We start from the raw sequence: 20,511 nt of genomic DNA on the forward strand, positions 1-20,511 counted from the left end.
AGGTAGTCCATGATTGGTCTAAGCCTTTTTTTTACAGTTTATGTACGGACGTGTGTATACGGGGGTTATTTCCGGGGTATTTTAATGAAGGGTTCTTTCGTAAATGAGTGAGTCAGAGAGTCGGAGAGTCGGTCGAGTGCAAGACGAGGAACTTTCCTTCCTCGTGGTAAAGCCTTTGATATTTGCCTAAGTCCAAACAAATGTGTTTAGGCATTTTAGAGTGCCCGACACCTGCGCTGCCCGAGTCCAGCGGAATGCCCGAAGCCTGTGCTGCCCGACACCGGTGGATTGCCGATGTTTAGACTGCCCTACCCTTGCGCAGCCCCAGTGTTATGCCTGCGTATCCTTGGGTTGTGCCCGACCCCAGTACGTTATATTGGGCAAATGTAAATATTGTGTATTATACGCTGTAGATGTAGAACGAGATGAGAAATTATACTTTTATTAAACATACCACTCTGGTGTCTGCCTCCTGATTTAGAGTTAATCTGTACCCGTCCCCCATCTACCTCCCCTACCCTCCTCCAGTTGGTTTCGAGACAGGTTTTACACTACCAGACGTTGCAAGGTCTTCATGTTTAAAATTTGCTTTGTCTGAAATTCCAGTCTTGAAAAGCATGAAAATATTATCATTAACTAAGATTAATCCACCTCTATTTTGTTTTTCCACCCAGGCTTTACTGTAATCTAACAAACTGTGACCTTCACCTGCAACAGACATACAGTTTAAGTACTGTAAAAATATTAAAGCATTCTGAGTACTCTTAACTTTCATGTAACGTTTTTTAAGGGCAAATGGCACATAACCTGCTAATTATCTTAGAATTTGTTCCTCATGTTTTTCAACATTTGTATCTTCCAAATTTATGTCGTCTGGAACATCCAGCCTCTCAAACTCTTCAATCATCAGCTTCAAATTCAACTATATCCTGTAGCATGAACATTTCTAATGTCCTCGGCGGATGCAAAGTTTTTTGGCAGCCATGTTTCGTGTTAAATTAATTTTGTTAATTTTATAACACTAGGTGCCCAATGCAATAACAAACAGCACTAACGTTATTTGCCTAACGAACGAAGAAAAGTTTTATCGGAAAATACTTGACTAAAAGTACCTATTTCGCCATTACTTGTTCATATATTGCGATGAAATATATGCTGAGATAAACAATTAATTATTAAATACTAATCTTCGCATGATTCGGTGAGAAATGAAAGATATATTCCGATCGAAATTCTTACAGGTATGCGTAACGTAACATATATGAGTACTGCGTATACTATTTCAATTACATATACGTTAGGATCGGAGTGTCTGTTGTTATGTTGTGAGGGACGCTATATACGAAATGACCTTTGTACCAGGATTACGTAATAGCTGATGATGGCTTTACCCGTGTTTGTGCCCTGAGGCATGTTTACTTATGGCGATCAAATTTTGTCGGTTACAATGATACTTCAAAGTGGGTTTTCTCCTTCTGTTTATAGCTCCATGATTCAACCATAGTACCGTGTGAACGACACGAACCATGTGCAACGTTGTCATGGCAATACTTCACTACTCTTCGCTCACCATGCTGACACAAGTTTTGGACATACTGAAATAAATCTCGACATATATGAAACGTTGGCGCGCGCCGAAGTGCCAAAATTATAGCACGACGTAAATATAGCATGTTGACATGACCAATGTAGTAATGGCATGCTGTTACAAGTTTTCGACATGCTGATGTTGAATTTGACATGTTGATAGACGCAATGGCATATTGTATTTTGTTTCGACATGTTCATATGGAATTGTAACATGCTGATATGGAATTGTAACATGCTGATATCGAATTGTAACATGTTGATATCGATTTGGACATATATATATTAACTTGGACACTTCACTTTCTTTTTCGACATTTATGGAACGTTTGGCTCTCCGTAGAAACAAGTAACGTGAAACGTGTAAAGTGAAACAAGCGTTGTCCGCGCTGATATAGGCAGGACATTTTCTAGGTTCAAACAAAAGGTTGTGAGACTCAGTATGGCTCCCATTGACCTTCGGTCTACGTTTTTGCTTGTCGGCTACTACTTTGATCCCTATGATGATCCTACAATAACTTCGAATATGAAAAAAAAGGCTGTAGAAACATTTTCACACTGACAGCGACACTGAAACTTTTCAGAACCACATAATAGCGGATACGTCAAATCTGACAGTTTTGAGTAACATAATTGAAAATGTGCTTGCTTATCGATTGCATTTGAAATTGTCTTTACTCGAAGATGTGCAATTATATATGATAACTGACCTCACCGCTGTACTTTACCAAAACAGCAATGTATTTCTGAAGCCTAATATCAGCAATGTTATTGATAAGAAGGGGGCTGTTTGCCTCATCCCATTCTCCTTTTCAGCTGGAAGTTGAAAGGATCGACATTGACATCTTAGTTTGTAATTGGTATGTTGCTATTAAATGAGTTCAGTCTAACCTCAAAATGCTTTTGGCATAAAGTTATAAATGATACTCTTGTTTCCTCGTCATTAATAAGCTTACCACGACGTACCGCAGATTATGGCCCATTTTGTTGACTTTATATACCAGGGATGTGCTCAGGAATATTTGAATGCCGGGCGCATTTGTGCGGTAGTGTTATCCACGTCCCGGCGAGGGGTTTAAGGGATGGTGTGTCACCCTCCCTTTTGGAAAACCCTATTCTGAACCTAAAGTCTGTGCTAAGTTTTCAACCACATTTTGTAAATGTTAACATTTGTTAAATTAATCATCAAAAATAGTGTCGGGCGGAATTTTTTTTAAATACTGTTTGTGCTGGGCGGCATTTGATTTGATTTATTTCTACCAATTCAAAGACAAAGATAATACTATTACAAATAATGTGAAAGTAACAACATAAATAAATTGAAATAAAGCTATACAGTATCTGAATGGTAGAGGGAACCAAAAATAAGCAAAGCTTTTCTGGTTTGGCTCCCGTATACAATAAATATTAATGACATGTTTAATCATGTATAAGCAAATACTAAACAAAGAAAATAATTTATTAAAAAAAAAAAAAAAAAAAAGTTCGAAATAACAAACGTTTATGATATAATAATGAAATAATTAATTGGGTTGAGAGTTTAAAAGATAATATTTGAGTGCACACTTAAAGGAGCACAAGGAACCTGTTGACCGAATAGAATGTTGGAGACTGTTCCATAAGACTGTACCTGAATAATGTACTTGGGATTGCCTTAACTTATAGTAAAAGATGACTTGATGTGAAGTAAGTTACTACTATTACGAGTATTATGATTATGCAGACTAGAATTTCTACTAAAGAATGAATTATAAATAAACGGAAGAAGCCCATTGCAATGTTTATAAACAAACACGCCTCATGGAAGGGAGCACATTTAATTCCCTAAATAGGGATTACATATTATATAGGGATGAATATTTCTGACAGCAAGCTTGAATAAGATATATACTACGAATGGCACAATCTGCTGAATTTCCCCATGCAAGAAGTTTGTACTTTAGATGAGGTAGCATTATCGCATTGTAAAGTATAAGTAAAGTTGATTTTTGCCAAAAATGTTTAAGCACATTAATAACCCCATTTATTCTTGCAATCTTTTTTTTTGTGCTTACAACATAGAGCTGCAGGGCGCAGCTGCCCGCCGCCGACCGATGTGAGGACATCCCTTCACTTTGCTGACATCTATAGTAGTAAGGCGGTCATTCTAGTAAGGTTAATCAAAGGGTCGCAAACCTGCTAAGGCCAATTAATCTTAAAAGTATTTTGAAACTTGTCAGCTACAATGTATGCAAATTCAAGCTGAAAGAGCTTATGAGTAAGTCTAGGATTAATTGATCATGTATAGAACTTTGATTGTGAGGGATTTTGTTTTTTATAAAGACCTCGGAATTTCCACCCACAGAAGTTATTAGCTACCAGGTTTCGGTGGTATTGAAGCCTCAGTATAAACTGGGAATAAAGGTGAGATTACAGTCACTTTACATGTGAATAGATATAGTTAATTATTATTTTATTGACGAAAAGAAAGAAAAAGAACAAGCAGCAGAAGCGACAAGCGTATAGAGATTACAAAGTCTACAACCAATCAAACTAGCTACCAGAGGTCATCACGCTTACCTGGCCAAAATGGTGTAATAAAACTTGCTGACAGTATTTAAAGGTGCCCTCTCTGACTGTCCAAATAATGTCAGATATTGAGCGGTTGTAACTATATACTGACGCTTAGCTCAGATAGGGAAACTTCTTGGTGAAGTTGTGTCATACATGTGTTTGGGTGACCATATTTCAGGACGACAATATATGACGTTCGATCCTGAAAATGATCTTTTGGGGTGTGGAGGGGAGGGGTGTGGAGGCGGTTAAACGACTGTTTTATTTTACCTTTCACTAAAACTATGATGGGGTTGGAAAAGAGTAATGTTCTTAAATGTTATGTTGAATATACTGCAAGTTTACACTACGTCCCCATGTGTCAATAGTACTAAAAAACAAACATTGGACATACGTTATAATTGCTGTACTTAAGGATGAATAAGTATTACCAAGGACCTCCTAATTAAGCAGCCTGATGTGATACCTGCAACTCTTGGGAAACTCGTATGCGAAAGAACTTCCATCATCGAAGCAAATTAATTAGGGCATAGTTAGATATATGCATGCATGTGACTGGTGACACTGAGTGAACCTACCAGTCTGCATATCAATTGTACAAAAGCATCGGAATATCTTGTTCATCTCAACTACATTTCCTTTCCGAGAAGAGAGTCAGAGAAGAGACGTGATGTCAAAAATGTGGATAGTGTCATTCGATGTGAACAAACTGACGCCTATCGATGTCTTTCTTAAGTCAGCAAAATGTCTAGAGTTATTAAGCCAATTGCTATGTACAATGATATGAACTCTTTCATGGTGTCTTCTTTCTATTGAGCAGTTACGGAAAACAGCCGATCCTGCCCGCCAGGCTCTGGAATTGAACTTCCAGGCCCCTAATCTTTTCCTCTGGAAGACCAGGTTCGGATATCATTTCTGCAAAGTGTCTATCCCAGTCTACTTTCTTCTCTGGACGCCGTGGTACGGAATCTGTTTCATCGTCACCTTTACACTTACATTTCTTTGCAAACGTTTCACAGTTGTACGTAAACCAAGAATAATTATTTACATTGCGCCTAACAGCCCCATAGGCTCTTTGTACGGTCTCGTGTTCGTCGTAGCACTCTGATTGGTGATAATGATAGCGATAAACCTCTCCCGGATTGAACGAAACGACCTCTTCGATCTCGCCTCTCTGGTATGTGTTACGAATAATCTTCATCTTTCCATTGGCCATTTCTTCAACGAATATTGCGTGACAATTAGGATGGAGGAACCATTCGTACTTGCTAATGTGGTCTCCTCTTTTCAGCTCTTTCAAGTCTTTAACTATTCGACAATCGGCACCAGACCCAGTGCCTAACCAAGATGCAACGTAGCCAAATACATGGCCAACTGCAAGACCGCCAAAGCCGAGCAAACATGCCAGCAGTATTTCGAATACCCAGCTGGGGGAAAAGCAACTGCAAACGAGCCCAGCGATACCACCTGCCATCCAACCAAGGTAACGAACGAAACAGTTATCTGATTCCGCCCAGTCGAGAAGCACCATGGATATGAATGCACCAGTAACGGTCATTAATACCATAAGTATGGCTTTGGGAGTAAGCAGAGCAACTAGGCCTCCACCCAACGCTGTCCCAATGCTGCTGAAGATGGCCATGGAAAACTGACGGATTACAAGCTCTGTGAATGTCTTCCATGTGATATCACCCTCTTCCAGTCTTTGGTAAGCAGCGTAGAACTCCATCAAGAAAAACACAGTTTGCAGGCCAAAAATCGTAATGATGCCAATTTTCTCGGCTCCTCCGAATAACAACTCTACTAACTCGGCGGTAATGGGCCTGCCAAAGCTTTTCACAGCTTGAACCACTGAGTTGACTCCAAACCATTGCGTCTGAAAGCTTTCCTTGCCCTCTCGCTTACATTCTTGGACTAACGTTTGACAATTCTTGAAGAGAAGGTGGTAACCCTTTTCTCCGAGTTTATTAAGCATTATCCTAAGCATCTTAGAGAATGGTATGTTTTCTAGATCCTCATCACATCTGTAAAGTTGCCCCATCTCATCGTCCAAGCTGATCCAATTTATAGCCACCTCTATGCCATTCTCGTTCTTTGCCCTCTCAAAGACGCACAACTTTTTGTCTGCTTCATTGACTCCTACTACTATAGCTGTATGAATGATCCCATAAGGTCGATGCCAAGCAATTCTGTCTCCAAAACTCAGGTAGCTGTCTATAACCCTGTAGTGCTTTCTATCAATTCGTGTCGTCTTTCCTGGTGGAGAAAGAAGCATCTGCTCCATAAAACTCGTTTCCCTCCCGAGAGCCATAGTGACTTTTTACCCCAATGTTGTCGAAAGTCTGAAAGAAGAAAGGATAATAAACTGTACAATGTGCAGGTATAAATCAATCAATCAATCAATCGGGTGGGAGCAAACTAATGGGAAGCATAGATTGGCTGTCTTAATATTCACTGAAGTCATAGCCTTAAGTAATTATTGATTACATATTTAAGTAGCGTTAATTAGTTAAGTGTTCTGCAGGTACAGGGCAGTGGTGGAAAATAACCAGTTTGGCAAATTAACAGTGAGGAAATACAACTGTTGGGTCATGCACTGCTGATAGAAAAAGGAAATAAATTGCTTCTCTTATTCGGTTTAAGCAATTCTCAGGATTTTTAATCCATTGCTGATCATTAATACCGATAAACATTTCATAGAGTTATATTTATCACAATATTGATCACATATGCAACCGTACAATTATAGTCGAAGAATCTGTGGAGCGCGGTATGGGACAGTTGCATTGTATAATGTCAAGCGTCACTTGCAATAATCGCGGCACATTTAGCTTAAAACAATTCTGAAAATGCTTGAACGTTTCGTAGAGGTTGATCTGAATCCTCCATAATTGATTATAAGGTTTTAATAAGACTTTAAGGTACAAGTAATGGGAGACGATTAGAGTGAGAAATGATATTTAATTTATTAATTTAATTAAAATTTCCTAACTTTGGCAATTTGAGTGATCAGATTTTGTCTGGATAATTCTTTATTTGGGACCAACTGTGACTCACGTAAAGTCGGCATTCAACTACGTACTTTTCTTCAGAAGAATTTCTTTCTGCAAAACTAAAAGAATTTGGTAAACTGGGTGGTATATGATCACAATACCCCAACCCTTATAACACAGAGGTCATTGCTCACTTCAATGTTGGTATACAACACACTGTTTCAGTATGCGCAATTACTCCCCCCCCCCCACCACCACCACCCACCCCAGAATGCTACAGGAGGGGTTTTAATTCATGTTCTAACGAACGGTGAAAGACTATAGAAACATTGATTGTAGTTAAGGGACAGATAGAACTAACATTTCACTAATATGATGAGCAATATGCAGCGCACCGGGGTATCCCGTTAGGATATCCAAAGCGTTAAGTGTTCTCATGATTAGTGAATCCCTACTAGGGCCCATTTGCGCGAGACAGCTTTGAAATATTAACCAAGCTAGATTCGCCCCGCGAAAATGAGAACCAATGTGTGCTTGAAGGATCATAACGATGGTCACAATGGAACAATAAGGCTACAGGACATCACATTTTCGATGTATGAAAAATTTACATATTTGTCCATAACTGGACTTCCAAAATGTGGAGCAATATAAATGAATTCTAACAATTTGAAAGATCTCCTTTAAGTTTAACAAACGCATAGAAAAAGAACAGATGAACAACTCATATTTTAAAAGCATTTTGGTCATGTATTATAGCATAGGCCTGTACTTACACGTTAATGACAACTTCCAGTTCCGTATAGCATGAAACACCGTCACGGAGTAATGTTGTGAAAATACAGTATACTGTCAGATTTACAGTATTGTATTGCACACAACTTAATAACTTGCTACTATCACTTAATAACTATATAACTTCATAACTTACCTAAAGAGCTCCTTTAAGTTTAACATACGCATAGAAAAAGAACAGATGAACAACACATACAGTATTTTAAAAGCATTTTGGTCATGTATTATAGCATAGGTCTATACTTACACGTTAATGGCAACTTCCAGTTCCGTATAGCATGAAACACGGTCACGGAGTAATGTTGTGAATATACAGTATACTGTCAGATTTACAGTATTGTATTGCACACAACTTAATAAAGTTTCCTACATAACGGCACAAACTGCCAACTCACAGTGATACTGTAAGGGGTATTTCCTCTTCAGAAAAAAGAAAGAGTGCTTTGGGTGTACAGCTGTACACTCCAATGGTTTTCATACTATATATTATAATTACACACACATAATACTTCTTTGCAGACCGTACATTAAAGGGTGATCATTTTTATTATGTTTATATTGATATAGGAGATATTCATAAACCTCAGTTATGTGAGCTGACGGGCTTACATCAATACAATCAATGTTTGCATTTGCTTGGCGCCCTTTAAAGTCCAAAGTACTCAATTTATCGGTGTACACACTTTACTTTTGTTTTAGTCTAAAAAATAGGTAAGGCACTGATATGTAATGACTTTCGCTTTATGGCTTCATGCTGCGTGATACTAAAATCAAATTTCAGTAGAGATAGTTAGCTGGTTTAGGTAAGTAAATGGGTTCTGTGTTTAATGGTAACCTTCCATGATAAGTGTCTAAATATGGAGGGTTGAATCAAAGTTCTTTAAGAACTTAAACATAACCCTTCCTTTGGTGGAAGTAGCCTATGTAAGTGGTAATCCTCAGGAAGTTTTGAAAAACAAAATGCTGGCCAAACTAAATAGTCCTCACACATGGCACTTGGCTTATGATCCCCTTCCGCTATTTTTGTACTCAGTCTGACAATTAATGAAATCAGTTAACTTAAAGGTGTGTTCCGAGTTGAGTTGTACCTTTGAGTCAATTATGGCTAAGTTCATCGTTCTTGCATGGTTCTATTATGGCGTAATTGCAAAATATGATACTTTATGTAAAAGTTCACTTTATGTACCTTACCTTTCCATACAGGTCATCTATAGCCACTGCCCTTTGTTGGGACAAATTCAATGTTTGCTCTTGAACTTTTTCATACTTACATAGTATTCATACGTTGACCAAAGTTGACCTCAAATGACCTTTAACCTAATCAAATAACGACAGGCTGGAGTATGACTCAGTAAGATGGAGTATGAAACAAAAAATTACGCTTCCCAAGTTTGAAGTTGAACCATTATCATGTCCTTTTTATTGAGCTCCTGTGTGAAATCAAACGACCTTTGACCTCTACTGAGCCATTCTATTATTGTAGTCACAAAGTTTCAATCACATATGCAAGTTGTGAAGTTCAGTGAATTTTTGCTTCTGCAGTGCGAATACAAGGTTCTTAGATTTTCAACTCCGGTGACCTCAAATGAACTTTCACAAACACACACCAGGGTTCTTCTACTTATCATGATACATTCACACGGCAACGTATAAATTTAAACCAATACATACATAGGCCTACATACATACACTCATCCACCCACATACACCCAACATGTTATGGTACCTCTTTAGTGCAGGTAAACATGAAACGCACAGGGGAATCCCTTATATTGCAACACCCCATGCAATACGTTTTACAAACAAGTTGAGATATATATAGATCTATGTTGAAGAGACCGTGTACATTACAAATGGAAACACGAATGTATAGTGAACAAAGGCTAAACGCATACGGCTTCCGTGATTGCAATTGAGATTCTCGCTCAAGTTCAACATTGTTTGCTCATAATGAGCCGCTCAACCTGACACTGAGACACGTATGTATCGTTTTGTATGTGCTATCTTATTTTTTAAGGCACCGATAATTTCCTGCGTTTTGTTTTCTTTCATCTAAAATTCAAGTTCGAATCATAAGTCACGGTCAACTTTATAACGCTAGATGTACTACATGTTAGATATAGGCCTAGATATATAATCCGTGTAGAGATGATGGACCGCTCTGCTGGCGTAGAGTTCCACACTTAGTATAGTGCGAATGCAGCTAGTATGGATATCTGTTCTTACTAAACTTACTTGTCAGGTGTAGTACAATACTATACACCAGCAGCTTCGCATCATAGTCTGGATTTGTACACTAGTTTCAGTCAAAGTTAGCCTCTAATGGTTCTGCATTAAAACTGTCTGCTGGTTCCTTGCAGACACTGTTTGTGATTGCATGTTTGATTTCTATTGTTATCGTAATACCTATGGAACGCGAAAAGGAAGGAAACGATTCCATATAATGTATTCGTTATATATTATTGAGGTGTTACAAATACATTTGCTAAAAATAGGAATTATTCATGTTCTATTTGTGAAAATTAATTTGTTACAAATATGTTGATCTTTCTGTAGAAAAGGAATGATTGTAATTAATTAGGAAAAAGTAAGTAAAATATTTGTTGTTGTTGAAACAAATTTCACACAACTACTGGAATTTCTAGGTGATGTATGCTTTGCCCTCACACATCATAGCCACATGTTTCACTGTCCCTCATAAGTATTATTATATTGCTTGTCGAAGGCAAAGGAATTTATGCGATGGTGATGGCGTGTGCATATGACGCCTTGGCTATTAAACGCTGTTACTCAAAGAAAATGTGAAGTGGATGAAATCCATACTTAATATGTTGATCCCCTCTATGAGTAAAAGAAACCTATGATATTGGTGGAGGTCAAAGGTCATTGAAGTCAACATAGGCCAAAGTCTGGAAACCTTATAAGTACGATAACTGAGAAATGCCATTGTGGTTGAAGTTAATAAATGGTATGTGGATCTCCCCTGATGATTAAAAGCATTCTATCGTAATTGTCGGACATCAAAGTTCAATCGAGTTTAACAGAGTCCAAAATATGAAAACCTTGTAATTACGATAACCCAGAAATTTCATCATGTTTGGAGTCAAACGTGGTATGTCGATCGTGAGTACAAGAACTTTATTGAAAATTGAGGAGTACAAAGGTCATCTGAGGTCAACAGAGGCCAAAATATGAAAGCATTATATGCACGATAACTCAGAAACTTCATCGTGGTTGAAGTTCAAATGTGGTTTGTAGACCCCCTTGATGAGTACATATTAAGAATCCTGTTGGAGTTCAAAGGTTACTTAAAGTCAACAGAGGCCAAAGTCTGAGAACCTGATAAACGGGACACCAAAATCTTAATCTACGTTGAAGATAAAGAATTTTATTGAAATTGGTTGAGGTCAAACGCTAATTGAGGTCAACAGAGGTCAAAGTCTGGAAACATTGTAAGTGAAATAACTCTGAAAATGCAGCTTAGTCGTACTTAATACGTAATATGTGTATCCACCTTGGTCTGTACATCAGTAATCATGAAATTGGTGAAGGTCAAAGGAATTGAGGTCAACAGAGCTCACTTTGAAAATATTGTCAATCTGATAAAGTTAGTTTGGTTTTGCCTTTTTCGATAGGTGTATGCATATCTCGTTTGATAAACCGGAATAACCAGAACGATGGCTACACTGCGGAGAAACTTTCTCGAGGCGATGCTGCTCTCACCGACGGGGAAGACAACCAGAATTGAGCAAAGACATTATCAGGTTATCGAAAGATATCTCAGCCCAGGCGATCGTATCGCATGGCAAAGACCATGGGGTGTCATACACACTGCTATAGTGTTATGTATTGATGAAGACAGGGGAAGGTTGTGCGTTTATGAAAGGTCGAAAGATGAAGACAGCAAATGCTTGGAAGTTACAATCAACATTATCACATTAGAAAAGCAATGGGGCCAACTTTACAGATGTGATGACGATGCGGAGCAAATGCCTTTATCGAAGAAGTTAAGAATCATGTTGGATAAGTTTGGTGAGAAGGGATACAACCTATTCGGAAAGAATTGTCAGCACTTAGTAGCAGAATGCACTCGTCATGAAGGTAAAGAGAGCTTCCAAACTAAATGGTTTGCAGTAAATATGACAATTCATGCCATCAAAAGCTTTGGGAAGTCCATCACTTCAGAGATAGTTGAGGCGTTCTTTGGTGGGGCTGAGAGAATTGGCGTCGTTACCGTGGTTGCCATCCAAATCATCTTTTTCTTGATTGAGTTTTACGCAGCGTGTGAAAGACTGAAAACAGGAGATATATCATGGAAGCATTTCGCGGAACTGGTAATCCGCCATTTTTCTATGGCATTCTTTAGTTGCATAGGATCGGCCTTGGGTGGGAGTCTCGTTGGTTTTCTCCTTCCTAAGGTGATATTGTGGGTAGTTCTGTCAGTCTTTGGAGCCCTCATCGCCGATTATCTTCTGGACTGCTTTGGGACAGATAACCAATATCTTCGTTATCTTGGTTGGATGGCTGGTGGGATCGTCGGATTCGTATGCGGCTGCATCTCTCCCGACTGGGTTATTGAAATTCTCTTGGCATGCATGCTTGGTTTTGCTGGTCTCTTCGTTGGCCATACTTTTGGTTATTCTGCGTCATGGCTGTTCAACCGCTCTGGCGCCGATTCTCGAATCGTTAATGAATTAAGCGACCTTAAAACAGGGGACCACATAACTAAATACGAATGGTTTTTGCATCCACATTGCCACGCAATCTTTGTAAAAGCCATGCCCAACGGGACAGAAATGAAGATTATTAAGAACACTTATCGAAGAGGAGTCATAGAAGAGATTGTTCCATTTACAGAAAGGAGTGTCTATCGCTACGAGTATCAGCCCTCCGAATGTCACGATAGCGATCAGACGGTACGAAACGCTCGGTCGAAGCTCGGGGAAGACCACTATAACTGGTTTACATACAATTGTAAGACATTTGCTAAAGAGTGTAAATGTCGTAATAATGACGAGACAGATTCAAGAGCGCCCCCACAACAGGAAATGGATTGGGATCAACAGTTTGAAGAGATGATTGCAGAACCTGGTCTACCAGAAGAAAAAGTAGAACAGTTGTCGAGGAGGTTCACAAAAATGATGCGTAAACTGAATTGCTTTGCAATATGATTGATAGTTTACATCTTATCTGTCCAGTATATAGATAAGTGTCTTGAAACATTTCGAAACTGGCTGCAGACAGATCCATCGATAAATTAAGTGAAAACTACACATTAAAGGAAATTCAACTTAGTCAAGATCACGATGAGAAGGCGTACCTTGTTTGCATATAACCTATGTACGGTAGTTTTGTGCCTTCCAATCTGTATATGTTACATATATCTAGAAGCGTAGATATCTGTAGCTAGAAATGGTTGCTAACTTTTATTTTTAGTTTATCGTTTTTACTTGGTTTTTCTCAGTTTTTCAGATTTATTAATTTTTAATTTCTTCCTTTTCTTTCTTCAGTCTATTAAGGTATATATGTTTGCCTATGTACAAATGTTTAATCATGCATGACAGAAATCTCAAAGAAGTGAAACAATACTGGTTAAATAGAGGTAAAAGCCAGTGCTCGGTCACAATGTGGAGTACAAGAACTTTATTCCAAGAGGTCGTTTTGTTCAACCACCCGGGTCTGTTCAATAGCTTAATTGGAACTTTCAGAATATGTTAAATAGCTAAGATTTATCTAATATTTCGAATGTACACGAATACACGTCAGTTATTCTGATTCTGATTTCAAACGGAGTTTTTCCATTTTAAAGCAACCTACTGATTTGTGTCTTTCATTATAAAATATCAAACCAAATTTGATTTATAATTTAACCAAACGAAACCATGATTTCTAGATTTCTAAAACAGCTGCTTGTGTATAACATTTAGCAATAATGATAAAATAGCTATATTAGTTTATGTTAATAACCGAAAAGTGAGCTGTTTAATTCACCAGCCATGCCACTCCATGTAAACACACGTTATAAGAAAACGCGATTAAACCTTTTCCACCAAACAATCATTGTAAACATGTGCTTTGTGATTTCTAGATTTTAATTTTTATAAACAGCTGCTTGCGTATAACATTTAGCAATAACGATGACACAAGCTATATTTGTTTATCCTAATAACAGTAACGTGAGCTGTGTAATTCACCAGCCATGCCACACCATGTAATCACACAGAAAAAAACTGAAGAAACCATTTTCAACAAAATATCACTGTAAACATGTGCTATTGCACACAAAGCCCTTATAAAACTAAGATACATACTCGAATAGTGTTTACAGATATCTATACATTAATACACAATTACGCCTTACATTACATATACCACTTATACGCTCCAATTATTATCAATGCGATTAAATCCATATATCATTGATTATTTCGTCTCCACCGCACTACGGGATTCGCAAGCAAATGAGTGATACGTGGTTGGAATTTTGTGTAAAACTAACTATAAACACATCGAAATTGACAACAAATTGACAACAAAGATGTGACAATACACAACAACTCTGCGATAGAATACACAATTATACTTTAATTTCACTGCATGAGGAGCTATAGTATAACATGTTCTAAATATCATATATATGGTGTTTCATGTGTATAACGACAGCTGTATTCAACGGAAAAAATGTAAATATCTTGATTTCCAATCAAGCTAGATCTTTGAATGAATTAAAGACAACTCGATCGATTGAGAGATAGATAGTTATACAGAGAGAGGGAGAGGAGGGGGGGGGGGGTGGGGGTGAACGTTTCGATCAAACACATGCTCAATCAAACGTATATGGTCACGGCAAGTAATACAATTTCACTTGATCCGGGATACTGTAAATGAAACCAAACTTGAACATGAAGGTACCAATATATGTTACAGGGCGTATAAGGGCATCTCCGCAAAGTTCCATACCCGGCGAATGGATTGCATTGAAAATCAAGACTGGCCAAAATGAAACAAAATACCTTTAGTAGATTTTGAGGTCATGTTTGGCGTCCAAAAATGGTTATGCCGGTTACAAATATGTGTGGGTGGGTGTTTTTTAAGCATGCATTGTTCTATTAATTTCACAAAGGATGAAATGTTGGTGGATAGGTCTATAGCAAAGTTGTTTGTTATCAAACTATATGTAACTAGCCCTTTCACGATGAAAAAAACCCCCACATATATTAAGTGATGTTGTTGGATTTTGTAGTAATAAAGCAGAAGTCAGGAAAAACTTGCGGGGATTTGATTATAAGATAGGTAATAACTTGTGTGGAATATTTGAAAGATCGTCAGTTCTGGAATCAATTTCTGGATTAACCGCTTATCATGGTAAGTTCAACACAACCCATGCATGTGATTTCTTGAACAACTCATACATGGACTTCCTTGCAAAAATAGGCATTTTTCTAGTTCTGTTTAATTTCGAGCCTTCGATTTCTTTTCTTTTTCTGTAAGCTATACACTGTTAGCTCTTGTGAAGTGCAACTGGTGGTCTTTATTTCAGCAAAGATGGCAACATGATATGAACAACAATAATGGTAGATAACTTTAATCGACTATCACAAGTCTTGGAATAAATCAATTTACTTTCACATGCCAGAGATATGCGATGAGGTGGGTGGGGAGGAGGTGTTTTCTTCTTTCGAGGTGTAAGTGCATCTTGCATAAATGCGGTTGAAACCACCCAATGTACATGGCTTGATTAGTTTGTACTGTGAATAAGAGACAACCGTTAATCAGTATAAGGTGAAGTGTGTTATAACACCGTAACACATGTTAGACATGTCAGCAGATGCTACTGTGGAAAAATTACTAACAAACAAATTCAATACTCAAAGGCTGTTTAAACTAATGACTGGTTAGGAGCCTAAAAACTGTCCGTATATTTGACTAGTCTGTATACTTTGTAAAGATGGTTCGCCGTGTTTTGAGCGTTTACAGTAACGTGTCAGCCACTTTCTGTTAAAATGTGGAAATCTTTTATGTTGAAACCTTCTGGTTGGTCCAGTCAATCTCGATGCACAACATTGTGTTTAGCATTTTATGTTTGTCAGTTCATCTCAGTACCACGATCTGGTCATAAATGTAACACACATCAGTTTTAACTGATTAACGGGTTCCCACCTCTACCACCCTTAGCTTAATAAAGCTACGAGAATCGTGTGTTAAAACTGATACCGTTAGGTCGTGGAATATTGGCGATAAGCCCAGCAAAAGGTTATTAAATAGATAAAAACCAGTATGCGCTTAATTAAAGAGTAAAAGTTGTAGAACGATAAGATCCGTGTTCCATTATCTCCATAATACATAGATCATAATTGCTGTTTTAATACAGCTTTTACTAGCTCCAAAGTCTGACCACCATCAAGATCATTGTTCTACGGAATAACGCTTCTCTGTTTAGTATTGCTATTTTTAATGTCATGTGAATGACAACCTCATCTTAAGTTTTTGACTAGTCGTCGATCGGTGCCAATGTTATGTTTTACAACGTAGTTTTTCGTAGTGTTTAGTTTAGCGACATTTTGTCCGAGTCTCGTTTCTAATTTCATGTGCCCACTACGGTAAAACGTCCCTGACAAATAACGTTCATTGATTTACTTCCTTGCTCCCTTCTTGCTAATGACTGAATCGTGGACTCTCTACAGAAAATAAAAACATCAAGGAAAGCACATAATCATACCACCCGATTGACACAGCAATAGTATTGTATCATAATATGAAAACAAAATCAACAGTATAATCGTTGTTATATATATACACCTCCCTCGGTAATATAACACATCCACAATAATATTGTTGCATATATGTAGTTTTACATGGTACAATGATATATTATAATAACAATGATGTTGTTCAATAATAAATGCAGTACGATCATAGTATTATATACTAACATACAGTTAACATTAACCAATCATTGTAGGTGATCTTTGCACAGCGCACTGCAGTATAAAATTGCATCTCATAAACTAACAAAATCAAAGGAACTCGCGACACTGTATTTGATGCAATGTATGCATGATCACACTGTTACAGACTCAAAGAAAGACGGTTGAAAGTTGAATGAATGTGTTTAGTTTCGTACACAGGATCTATAGTTTGTGTTAAAGTTCTTATCTGAATCTCTATAGCCCTTTTTACAGACTTGAAAGTTTATCTGCGTCGAGGGTTCTCTAGAGTGATTGTTCCTTCTCCTTAGCTTTCGTCATTTCCGTGTAAGTGTATTTTCTATATATCCTAGAAAGAGGTCAATTCTTTCTATAAAGAACCCCACCCCCCCCCCCCCAACCACCTGCCGTTACTCTTTGGAATTATGGTTACTGTTGAATCCTTAGAATATTAAAACTAGCTTGTCAGGGTAGAATGGTACCTTACTTTTCTAATTTTAATTAAAAATATTATACACCTTGCAATGAGGATTACAATTGACTTCAACAATGCATTCCATGTTTTTCTTTAGTCGTTTTATTTTTGGGCTAGTGAGGGGTAGCGGGGGTGTGGGGGGGGGGAGATGTTGATCTTAAACATAAAGGAGAGGTGCAGTAGGCTCATCAAGGAAGGTCTTTAGTGAATATAATTATCAAAATAGAACATTCAGCGTCGAACGTAACCTAAACAACTAAACGATAAAGACCTCTCCACCAACTCCATAGGCTTGTGACTTATGGCCTTTGAGCATTTCAAGGTTCATACCAGTCAATCGCATCAAAAATTGTATACAGAGGAATAACTCTTAACTTAAAACTCATTACCCAAAGGGGTGGATTGATTCCATCGGTTTCAGGTCTCGCAACCAGTGCGCCGCCGACTCCGAGGAATCAAATGCGCTGATTTTCCCCATGGTCGTTAAATATGCTAATTTGATGCGATGCGCCAAATGCGATGCTTGTTACAAGGCCTAAGTAAGACCGGTTTGGGTCACGGAGCCTGTCACGAAAAAGTTAGCCGAATGTATAGACTAGTTCCAAACAAAGTTCATGGTGGAAATATTTATCACTCTTCGCGATCTTTTGCTTTTTATGTAGACTCCAAGGTAAAAAGTCTGATCCATTTCAAGGAGACCTTGGTTGTCATGCAGCCAATGGCTTACTGAAATTAACATCTTATGTTATCTCAACGTCTTAGTTGATACAATTGTCGATAACGGAGATTTGTAATTGCACCTTACGACTTATAACCAGATGAGGAATCCTTGATAAGACATTACAGGACCAGTTGGTTCCCACGGCAGCACCATGAAGTATCTTCTTCTGTTATTCCTGTCAGTGGTAACAGTGCATGCTGGTAAGGATACACTTGTTTTCTCATTTCTTTGTACAGTCATGTGATTTTCTCGAAATAAATGAGACATAATAACGACATATACTGATTTGAATAAAAATATATATATAACAAAATATGTTTAACCGCACGTTTGCTGATTGTGCCATTGTGTAGCTTACTTCGACAAATAGTTTGCTTGCTTCAGTTCTCTTACGCAATACAAATTAATATATGGTTCTTCTTATACGTCTATCATTGCATTCAAGTGCACATAAATGGTTGAAGTTTGATCTGTTTTTTTTTTTTAAATTAATTGCAAAGTATTGTCATACTCGGGGGTTGATGAAATCGTCGACCACGGCAAGCAAAATACTACTTTAAAACTGTTGCAACGCCAGCCAGTTTAATATCAAAGTCTTCTCGATTTCTTAATTAACAATTAACAACACCAAGTTGACAATATTTTTTTGTAGCAAATGAACAAATATATTTTGTTAATAAACCCTCAAATTTTCGTGGTATTTTCACAATGGAAAATGGTTGTTGATTATTTTTTTTTGAAAGAGTCTATTCCTTTCAAACCAAACTTTAACAGGTTGGCCAGTATAGTATACATTTTTATACTATAGTAGTAACCAGCCTAGCTATATACTTTGCACGTTATAAGTAGCGGGACTGCAGTGTATTTTGACATTGGCTGTTGATGCTATATGTTGTCTTATTGAACGTAGACCTTATATGGAACATCCATCTAGGACATTGAGTGAGTTATATCAGCAGTATAGTATTGTGACGTAGACTTTATATGGAACATCCATTTAGGACATTGAGTGAGTTATATCAGCAGTATATTATTGTGACGTAGACTTTATATGGAACATCGATCTAAGACATTGAGTGAGTTATATCAGCAGTATAGTATTGTGACGTAGACTTTATATGGAACATCGATCTAGGGCATTGAGTGAGTTATATCAGCAGTATAGTATTGTGACGTAGACTTTATATGGAACATCGATCTAAGACATTGAGTGAGTTATATCAGCAGTATAGTATTGTGACGTAGACTTTATATGGAACATCCATCTAGGACATTGAGTGAGTTATATCAGCAGTGTAGTATTGTGACGTAGACTTTATATGGAACATCGATCTAGGACATTGAGTGAGTTATATCAGCAGTATAGTATTGTGACGTAGACTTTATATGGAACATCCATCTAGGACATTGAGTGAGTTATATCAGCAGTGTAGTATTGTGACGTAGACTTTATATGGAATATCGATCTAGGACATTGAGTGAGTTATATCAGCAGTATAGTATTGTGACGTAGACTTTATATGGAACATCGATCTAGGACATTGAGTGAGTTATATTAGCAGTATAGTATTGTGACGTAGACTTTATATGGAACATCGATCTAGGACATTGAGTGAGTTATATCAGCAGTATAGTATTGTGACGTAGACTTTATATGGAACATCGATCTAAGACACTGAGTGAGTTATATCAGCAGTATAGTATTGTGACGTAGACTTTATATGGAACATCCATCTAGGACATTGAGTGAGTTATATCAGCAGTATAGTATTGTGACGTAGACTTTATATGGAACATCGATCTAGGACATTGAGTGAGTTATATCAGCAGTATAGTATTGTGACGTAGACTTTATATGGAACATCGATCTAGGACATTGAGTGAGTTATATCAGCAGTATAGTATTGTGACGTAGACTTTATATAGAACATCGATCTAGGACATTGAGTGAGTTATATTAGCAGTATAGTATTGTGACGTAGACTTTATATGGAACATCGATCTAGGACATTGAGTTAGTTATATCAGCAGTATAGTATTGTGACGTAGACTTTATATGGAACATCGATCTAGGACATTGAGTGAGTTATATCAGCAGTATAGTATTGTGACGTAAACTTTATATGGAACATCGATCTAGGACATTGAGTGAGCTATATGAGTTGTATAGTATTGTGACGAAAATGCACAGGGAAGTAGCTGCTTGAAATGTGTCTTTCAACTCCATCTTTCAGCACCAGCATCACTACACCAAGAGGAAACATGTCAAAGTAAGTACACCGCCTCTGTTTGCATAAATTAATTAGCATAGTATGTCTCCGAGAGAGGGCGATGGGTTTTTGTTTGTGGCAACCAGTGGGGTTAATCCTTTAATTTTCGTATACTATATGCGGCTTGACTTTGGTACAATACCCAGTGTACTGTCCTCTAATATCCTGTTACAAAACAGTCCTATTGACA

General features: G+C 37.6%; 3 protein-coding genes across 6 annotated transcripts in view; 2 read left to right on the forward strand and 1 right to left on the reverse strand.

The window, feature by feature from the left end:
- Positions 1-1,934: 1,934 nt before the first annotated feature.
- Positions 1,935-10,351, reverse strand: LOC139982263 (uncharacterized). 3 transcript variants are annotated; one of them, XM_071994945.1, is made up of 2 exons: positions 10,164-10,351; positions 1,935-6,482 (listed from the first exon to the last, which is right to left on the reverse strand). In XM_071994945.1, exon 2 carries the CDS (start codon positions 6,449-6,451, stop codon positions 4,961-4,963), a length of 1,491 nt encoding a protein of 496 aa, XP_071851046.1. In that variant the 5' UTR covers positions 6,452-6,482; positions 10,164-10,351; the 3' UTR covers positions 1,935-4,960. The 3 variants fall into 3 exon arrangements, with proteins under 3 accessions (XP_071851046.1, XP_071851063.1, XP_071851055.1); XM_071994962.1 differs by lacking the exon at positions 10,164-10,351 and adding an exon at positions 8,176-8,317; XM_071994954.1 differs by lacking the exon at positions 10,164-10,351 and adding an exon at positions 7,910-8,118.
- Positions 9,754-13,985, forward strand: LOC139982258 (uncharacterized). The gene is made up of 2 exons (XM_071994933.1): positions 9,754-9,907; positions 11,564-13,985. The coding sequence occupies exon 2, from the start codon at positions 11,606-11,608 to the stop codon at positions 13,097-13,099; it is 1,494 nt and encodes a 497-aa protein (XP_071851034.1). The 5' UTR covers positions 9,754-9,907; positions 11,564-11,605; the 3' UTR covers positions 13,100-13,985.
- A 1,033-nt stretch (positions 13,986-15,018) lies between these two features.
- LOC139982278 (uncharacterized) overlaps positions 15,019-20,511 on the forward strand; it is a 32,366-nt gene continuing 26,873 nt past the window's right edge. The window contains exons 1-3 of one of the 2 annotated variants that reach the window (XM_071994968.1): positions 15,019-15,293; positions 17,993-18,251; positions 20,286-20,321. In XM_071994968.1, the coding sequence (XP_071851069.1) occupies positions 18,203-18,251; positions 20,286-20,321 (85 nt within the window). In that variant the 5' untranslated portion in view covers positions 15,019-15,293; positions 17,993-18,202. Of the gene's footprint in view, positions 15,294-17,992; positions 18,252-20,103; positions 20,133-20,285; positions 20,322-20,511 lie in introns of those variants that run through there. The other variant, XM_071994974.1, reaches the window with a different exon arrangement.

This window comes from Apostichopus japonicus, chromosome 2, assembly GCF_037975245.1.
Source record: "Apostichopus japonicus isolate 1M-3 chromosome 2, ASM3797524v1, whole genome shotgun sequence".
Taxonomy (NCBI): Eukaryota; Metazoa; Echinodermata; class Holothuroidea; order Aspidochirotida; family Stichopodidae; genus Apostichopus; species Apostichopus japonicus.